Source organism: Hevea brasiliensis, chromosome 5 (assembly GCF_030052815.1).
Source record: "Hevea brasiliensis isolate MT/VB/25A 57/8 chromosome 5, ASM3005281v1, whole genome shotgun sequence".
NCBI lineage: Eukaryota > Viridiplantae > Streptophyta > Magnoliopsida > Malpighiales > Euphorbiaceae > Hevea > Hevea brasiliensis.
This window is the reverse complement of record NC_079497.1, coordinates 15,554,609-15,563,008: the sequence shown is the minus strand read 5'-3', so window position 1 is coordinate 15,563,008 and position 8,400 is coordinate 15,554,609. Positions and strand designations below refer to the sequence as shown.

The 8,400-nt window shown below is 36.2% G+C and overlaps 1 protein-coding gene across 1 annotated transcript; it reads left to right on the top strand.

Moving 5' to 3' along the window:
- The first annotated feature begins 5,914 nt into the window (after positions 1-5,914).
- LOC110662450 (NADPH-dependent aldo-keto reductase, chloroplastic) lies at positions 5,915-8,003 on the top strand. Its single transcript, XM_021821416.2, has 7 exons — positions 5,915-6,097; positions 6,214-6,264; positions 6,469-6,545; positions 6,693-6,780; positions 6,874-7,101; positions 7,328-7,561; positions 7,702-8,003. The coding sequence occupies exons 1-7, from the start codon at positions 5,978-5,980 to the stop codon at positions 7,711-7,713; spliced, it is 810 nt and encodes a 269-aa protein (XP_021677108.2). The 5' UTR covers positions 5,915-5,977; the 3' UTR covers positions 7,714-8,003.
- The last annotated feature ends 397 nt before the right edge of the window (positions 8,004-8,400 follow it).

Genomic DNA, 8,400 nt, shown 5'->3' with positions numbered 1-8,400 from the left:
TAGCAACTCCGTACATTCTACTGTTCCGGTGACCGGTGTCTGTCCGAACAGCTAGAACGTCAGGAAAAATATTTAAACTAAAGTCAGGAACCATAATTAACTCAAATATTAATAAGAAAAATTTGGTAAAAATTTTAGAAATAAAATACAACCGAGTTAAACGAGCCGGTGCCCAAGCGATGGGTAATCAGAGGGAAGTTGCGGTTCTCGCAACGAGGAGCCCTAGACCCGGGGGAAAAATTATAAAATAATTTTTGGAACTCCAGAGAAGGATTACTGAGGTTCCTATGGCATTAGAATGCCAAGAAAATACCTAGAAAAATTTTTCAATCGGTACAGACAATTTTGACCCGTTAAGCCAAACGGAGGGCATTTTGGTCATTTCGCCTTCAGAGGTGATTTTTGGCCGACTTGTCCAGTTAAGTAAATAATTAATATGACATAAAATATGAAGAAACATTACTAGAAATTAAATTGAAAATGAGTAGTGGAGGAAAGAAAAGAAAAATACAATATATGCAATTTATGACATCATTGTGATGTCATTTAAAATTACCAACCAATCACAATTAAGTAACTATTTGACTAACAAATAAAAGAGACTAAAAGAAGACCAAAATAAAAAAAAAATGCAGCAGCCATCTCCCTCCCCAAAAAGCCAGTCGAAACCTTGATTGCCCTAAACCTCCATTAATCCTTCAACCAAAGCTCAAGTTCTCCCCTTATTTCACCATAAATTTCCCTACTCTATTCACTAAAACTTATCCCCACATCACAAGGTGTCTCTAGGCAGCCACAAAGAGGAGGAATTCTAGAGTTTTAACAAGCTCAATAAGTTGAGCAAAGAGGTTAGTGCTATACTTTCACTCTCACTCTTTTAATCCTTGTTAGAGCATCACTTTAAGTTAAGAAATTGTAAGAATTTGAAGTAAATCATATATGTTAGGGTATCTTCAATTTTCGGCAGCCCTAAGGAAGGATAAGTTTGATTGTTTTAATGAATTTAGAGTGGCTAGAAATGATGTTTAAGGTATGAATATGCATGGATGTTGAACTAGTGTGCTAATTGAGGTTTATGGGTAAATTGAATTGGACATTAGGGTTTTGAGAAGTAAAAATTGAATTGGCTTATGAAACTGTTAAAGAACACTCTAATGGTCAATTAGTGACCATTTGAGGTATGTTGACCATAAATTGGACTGAAAAATGGCATGGCAAAGTGGAATGGTAGGCTACCTAAAGACAGTAGAATGGTGACTGAGATTCCAGTCCAATTACACAGTCATAACTTTGGCTGTGTTGGTCCAATTGGTGTTTGGCCAATTGGACATGAAACTAGGCTTATAATGGCACATTTTTGCTGAAGAAACCATGCCCAAAAGACCAAAGCAAGAGGACCAAAACTTGGCCCCAATCCGGATACCCTGCAACTGATTCTGCAGCATGACCAAATGAACAGTAACTGTTCATTTGGCCATAACTCACTGTAGATTTGGTCAATTGACCTGAAATTTTTACAGCAACAGGTTAAGACATAGAAAAACAACTTTCATGAAGAAACCTATCCCAAATTATGGCCAGAACCAATTCAAAAATGCAATCACAGTCACTGTTCATGTTACTATAGATATGGTCAATTCTGCAGATTGGCAATCCGGCCAACTATGGTTTTTGAGCCATATCTGGAGCTAAAAAACTCCAAATGGAGTGATTCAAAAAAGGAAATTCAACTAGACAAAATAAGGAACAACTTTCATGTTTGTCATTTCTTCAAATTCCCACTGCAACAGTGTTTAATGGAACAGTAAACATATGCTTCAAAAACTGAAATTTTCTGCCCTCTTGGTTTTAAGTTAGAAATGGTAATGGTGACCAATTCCAACAAGTTTTAAAGGCAAAATGTGGTATGTTGGGAGTGCCAAAACCAATGTACCTAATTTCTACCTAAAAGTCAACATATTAGTTGACCAAAGAGGTGAATAGTGACACCGAAATTTGAAATTCAAAGATTGAAGAATTTAAAAGTTTCAAATGCCCTAGTATACCTAACAAGATTGATTTGGATAGTTTGGCATGCCAATAGGGTTCAGTTAGCAGTACTGCACATGGCAATATGCCATTCTGTGATTTTATGGTTTTTAGCCATTCTGACCTTGTATTGAGATTTGGCCTTGTGCCTGATATTATTTACAGCTTGTTAGTCGCTCATTGCACACCGGGAGATGCATATGTGACCGATGGTGTGACGGCCCGAGGTACTTGATACCCAGTGCCAGTTTACCCATTTATCCAGTCCAGTCGTCTAGTGTAGGTTACTTGGGCAACCAAATGAATTAAAGTGGACAAAGTTAATGATATACAAATTCAAAACAAATGAAACATATACATTCACTACATATCTATTTTCTTGCTATTTCTTTTATTTTATTATTGCACCACTAAGCATTATTGCTTAGCGCGTTGCTTTTGCCACGCGTAGGTTCTGGAGATACAGATCATGAGCCCAGTAGACCGCAGACTGGGTGAGTTCATCCTGCAGTTCTGCACAGTGTCCGTGTCACCTCAACTTCTGCAGTGCATTGGTAGGACACTAGGTGTCATTTTGGCATTCTGTAATAAATTTTGATTTTCTCATATGTAATTAAACTTGTGTAATGTATATTAATGTTCATGTAAATTATGAAAATTTTATTTGCGAATGGAAAAGTAAATGTTTATTTGTGATTTATACTTGATTATCACATGTGATGGATGTTTGAGAAATGAAAAGGTTGTTGAGAACTAAAATTGAGAAATATTGTTGAGATTTTGGATATTGGAGTTTGAGATGATGGAATACAAATATTGGAAGTGTTTTTAACAGGTTCCGAAGAACTGTTTTCTCCATTTTTAGCCGGTACTCAGCCGGATTTTCTTTAAAATCTTCGGAACCTCAAATAAATAAACTTTTGATAAATGGCTAAAATAAATTATATTTCATAAATTATATTCACAAGCATGGTATAAATTAATTAAGGTATATTAGAATGTGCCGGTACACCGTGTGGCATTACTTACTCGGGTATACTGTACACGGGTAAGGGGTGTCACAGTACCTGCAATGTGTAAGTCGGTACTTATAGTCGATACTTGCAAATTTGTTGGTCGATACTTAAAATGTGTAGGTTAATACCTACAAATGTGTTGGTTGGTACCTATAGTTGGTACCTGCCATTTGCCTGAATTTATTAAATATAAGTATTATAAAACTTATATGCCTATATCTACATTTCTTGCTTGATTATTGTTGCTTGGAAATGCTCATTATATCCCTTGTATTTGTAGATATAGAATTGGACCCTCTTCTGGTTCGTAGGTATCGGTTGGTACCAAGGTACCTACCCAGGCACTTGCCACCTCGTAAATACCAGCACTTCATAGGTACCTGCAGCTCCACTGAGTGTCAACTCCTTTGCTGAAGTACCTCGACACCTGGGTAGGGTCTTGCATTTAAGTACCAACATCTAGGCCTGTTGGATAAGTCTTGATCTATTTTATATTATGTAATTCTCCTGTAGGTTGTGTTGATTGTTGTGTTGGAAATTGGCTAAATATTGAAAAGCCAATTTTCTAGAAGTTTGTATTACAGAGGAGACTTTGTCAAATTCTTTACTGACCAGGTACCTTTGTTGTCTTGCAAGTGTCTCTACATGTGCCTCTGAAGGTACTTAGCCTTCATTTGCCCTTGTTAAGGTTCTTGTAAGTACTTGTGGCCTCCTAAGAGCGTAGTACACTTGAAGAGCTAATTTCTTCGGGTACTTTTCATAATTGCTAATATCAAATACTGGGGAGTTATCTATCCAGCCTTGTTTTAAAGCTACTTACCGACTCTAAGCATCCTCCAAGAATTTTTCTTCATGCTATAGTCATAATATTTTGAGATAATAAATTTAGCATATATGAACATGCTTGGATATTTGTTGAACAATAAGAAGTGTTTTGACTTTTATTTATTAATGAAAGTGGCCATAAGGCCCACTTGTTACATTAGCTTTGTTTATTTTGCATAAGTGGCAGCAATGCCCACTCAATTACACTTTAGCTGTTATGTCAACTTTGTCTATTCCTTTTGTATAGGGTCCTTATGAAAAGTTGTAAAGTTGGCTATTTGAGGCGATGGGTCGGCCTTGGCTATTTTATGCTCGGTGTCATCCCATTGATTTCCTGCAAGTATGATGGCTTTGGACTTGTAGAATCACGTCACTTGAATTGGTACCTTAAAAACAAAAGCAAGTATAATGGTCATAAAAGGAATCTATATTACGGGAACATCGATTCCTTTTATACTGCCCCCTAGGGAAATTTCAGGCTGGTGCCCCTCGAGTTCTCCAATATTCCTGGAAGTCAAGTTTGGCTCCTCCAGCTTAAGGAATTGGTCATTATAAGCTACAATAACTTGAAGACTAGATTTTTCCTCCATCACCTGGGACATTGGTGCAGTTGGCTAAGGTACCTGCACTGTAGATATGTTAGTTCCTTTGTGACTGTTGCCCCTTGAGTCGAATGTCACCTAGGGTATCTACACCTGTTGAGAGGTTGATACCATTGGAGGACCTACAACTACATGATCAATACTAATGTGAGTGACCAAGTTAGTATTACTGAAAACTTGGGTGGGAATAACAGTTTGCCGCTGGGGTGGCTGAGTTAAACTGGTATTCTTGTTTAGCTAGCCACCTGTTCTTCTCTTTTGTGGAGTGGCTGGTATCTTTCCTCGCTGTTGGCAAGGCTTCCCTCAGTATTGCCTTGAGGAGTTCGAGACTGGACTGCCTCCTGGGCTCCCTAACACCTTTGGTTATCGAGTCAAACTTTTCTAGCCTAGACAAATTAAACTTTTCAGCCAATGACTGAATCAACAAAATAATCTTCTTCAAGGCATCCATCCGCCTTCCTATGTCTTTTTCCAAGTCATCAGCCATGGTTGATGTAAGTTTTTCTTCATCACTATAAGGCATTTTGTAATACGTTATCAAGAACATGAATGACGATAATCATCCCATTAGGCGTGCCAAAAATTGTTTCATTGAAAAATAATTTGGCTGGCTAACAGCTTAAGAATTGCGGGCATGCCAGATACTGAGTATATCAACTGCGCGCTTTTCTGACTTCTCTGATATGGTTGTGGGAACTAGACTAGGTGACAGCGACCGTTAAAATCTCACTTGAACTGAAAAATTAAAGGCAACTGAAAATTATATTAATTACTGAAAATTTAAGTATAAGGCTTGAAAAATAAATGTAAGGCTGGAAAAATAAAAATGAAGGTAAAATTAAATATACTAGGTTATGTTGTTGTTTGATTGATTAAGTGGTTGAGCTTTTTCATGTTGTAGAGTATTTAACATTTATAATTTTGTCTGCAGGTATCTAAAAGACTTCCGAAAGACTCTAAAATACACTCTATCACGTTCTGCAGTTACTTGCCTATTTCTTTAAACTGCTTAGAATCGCTATAAACTGCTATGCAGGTATCTGGTAAGCTCTTGGAAAACCCTAAAACACATTCTGTGATTGCGTGCAGTTACTGCCCACTTCTTGAAATTGCTTCAACTTTCTTATTCCAGATAATCATCTAATAACCACAATTAATTCATTGATTAATTATCTCATGTCAGAAATTAATTAAATTAATAAAATAAAATTAATTAAATTAATTTTATAAAAAAATTAATTTAATTAATCTTTAGACCAAAAAATAATTAATAAATAAAATAAATATTTTTATTGTAAATAATATATATATATATATATATATATATATATATATATATATATTCAAAGTACTAAAATATGGTAATTTCTATAGACGTAAAAATTGATTGATTCCTTATTTAAAGAAGAGTGACGTCAGTGCGTATGTGAGGAAGAGGAACTTGAAGATATATATTGAGAAAGAATAATGTTTTCATCAAATAAATTTTCTAGTTTTTCTTGAGAAATGGCGAAATCAATTAAATTCTTTGAGTTAAACACAGGAGCCATAATCCCCTCCGTTGGGTTAGGCACATGGGCGGCTGCCCCTAACGCCGTCGGAGGGGCCATCACCACCGCTGTTAAGGTACTGTATTTACATTTTCTGAAGAAATCTCGAAAACTGAATTAATTCACTGATTGATGCTCTGCCCGCTATATTGGCTATAATTTTGGTCTGCTAATGTACTTTGTGATTTGCAGGTTGGATATCGACACATTGATTGCGCTCAAATGTATGGGAACGAGAAACAGGTGATCATTTTGCATAATTATGAATTGATTGTTTGGCTTCTCTTTGCCTCACCCAATGTATGTTTGTTCCAATGGGGCTACAAAGTTTCTAGCATACTATTTGATTTTATTTTGTGGGTTTGAATTTGTAATCTAACAGAGCCAATTGCACTTATGCCTTGTGAACTAATTTCCTCCTTGTCCTTGCTATCTCAATTCTTGCAGATTGGTGTTGCTCTGAAGAAGGTTTTTAAAGATGGTTTAGTGAAACGTGAGGACTTATGGATCACCTCCAAACTCTGGTATTTATTTTATTAGTTATTTGTTAAGAAATATTTTGAAATGTGCCCTGACTTTGAGCTTTATGAGGCTTTTGTGAAAATTGAAATTATCGAAGTTATGTTCAAATCTCAATGCTGTATTCTACTAAACATTATAATTACCTGCAGGAACACTGATCATGCACCAGAAGATGTTCCAAAGGCATTGAACAGAACTTTGCGAGACCTGCAACTTGACTATGTTGATCTGTACCTTGTATGCATACCGAAACTAATCTATACCTGTTCACTTAATTTTACTCGCGAAAACAAATTCTTGAATTAATTTTATTTTATTATTTTGTTAAAGATTCACTGGCCAGGCCCTGACATTCCCAGCACATGGCGAGCAATGGAAGCATTGTTTGATTCTGGCAAGGCTCGAGCGATTGGAGTTAGTAATTTCTCTGTAAAGCAGCTTGAAGACCTGCTAGCTGTTGCTCGTGTTACTCCCGCTGTTAACCAAGTGAAGATTCATCCTGTATGGCAGCAGCCTCGGCTTTGTGAGTATTTTAAATCCAAGGGAATTCATTTAACCGTGAGTATTCAAAACATAGGTGGTTTACTTTTACTGTAAATGCTCGAGTTACTTCTGTTGAATAAACTGGCTCATGGTAGGTTTGTTGTGGTGAATGAAATAATGTAAGTCGTGCAAATCCTTTTCAGATAGAGGGAAATAGGGTGTGTGAGCGTGCGCACATGTGTGTATGCCTTAACCCCCAATTGGGTGATTATCCAAATAAGAATTGTGGTGTTTTTTTTAGGGGTATTCGCCACTAGGTTCCTCTGGAACACCGATTCTCAAGAATCCTATTGTCACTACAGTTGCTGAGAAATTAGGCAAGACTCCTGCACAAGTTGCTCTTCGTTGGGGACTTCAAATGGGTCACAGTGTAGTGCCTAAGAGCACGAATGAGGCAAGGATCGAGCAAAACTTTGATGTTTTTGACTGGTCTATTCCTGAAAATTTGTTTGCCAAGTTTTCTGAAAGTGAAAAGGCAAGTATTGGTGGTTCTCTCTAATCTTGGCAAGTTCCCACATGATAAATTGTTGGAATCTTTTAGAGCTTTCAAGTTTTTGTGGTGTAATTAATTCAAATCTACCTTACATGATTGAAATGCTGTTTTTAATCTTGCAGATGAGGCTATGAAGGGGCAGTTTTTTAGTTGACAAGACTAACGGCTTTTACAAGACAGTGCAAGAACTCTGGGATTGTGAACTGTAAGCAGACAGATATTTCAAATTAGATTTCCTTTTTGGCTTCTTCTATCTTGTATACACAGATGTCAAATATTTCTTCCTCTTGCAATTAGAGAATAAGCAGATAGATATAGCCAAAGGAATTTGGGATAGAAATAATGAACCGAGTTAATGTTCTGTAGACTGTCGACAAAGATGTTATAAAAGGTTTGTTTTCAAACTAATAAATCTTCTCTATCATGTTGAGTCTTATCTTTTCAGAATGCATTTTTGTTTGAATTCTTGAAACAAACCAAAATTTCAATAGCTCAAACGTATAAAAATAGACATAGGTGGGTGCGTTTCCAAGCTAACCTTTGCGCCATCATGACTTCGTGGCATGAGGATGCTAAGGCAAGGATCAATAAATGTGACAATAGGCCCTAGCTATTTCCTTATGATCGCTTCCTATGGAAAGTGCAGCATATGTTTTAGTTTTGGCTGAAATAAATTATTTGTAAGAAAATAATTTAATAAAATTCTCACATAATTAATTATATTTAATTTTTATATCTTTAAAATGGATTTTTTTTAATTAAAATTAAAATTTTTAATTCTAAACGTTAAACGGGAAGAGAGAATCTCTATAAATAGAACA

What these genes read in the sequence shown, in the direction of transcription:
- LOC110662450 (XM_021821416.2), top strand. Translation starts at nt 5,978, where the DNA reads ATGGCGAAATCAATTAAATTCTTTGAGTTAAACACAGGAGCCATAATC. An exon ending in TGTATGGGAACGAGAAACAG is followed by an intron (nt 6,265 to 6,468) that starts GTGATCATTTTG and finishes CAATTCTTGCAG; the next exon opens with ATTGGTGTTGCTCTGAAGAA. An exon ending in CCAAGGGAATTCATTTAACC is followed by an intron (nt 7,102 to 7,327) that starts GTGAGTATTCAA and finishes TGTTTTTTTTAG; the next exon opens with GGGTATTCGCCACTAGGTTC.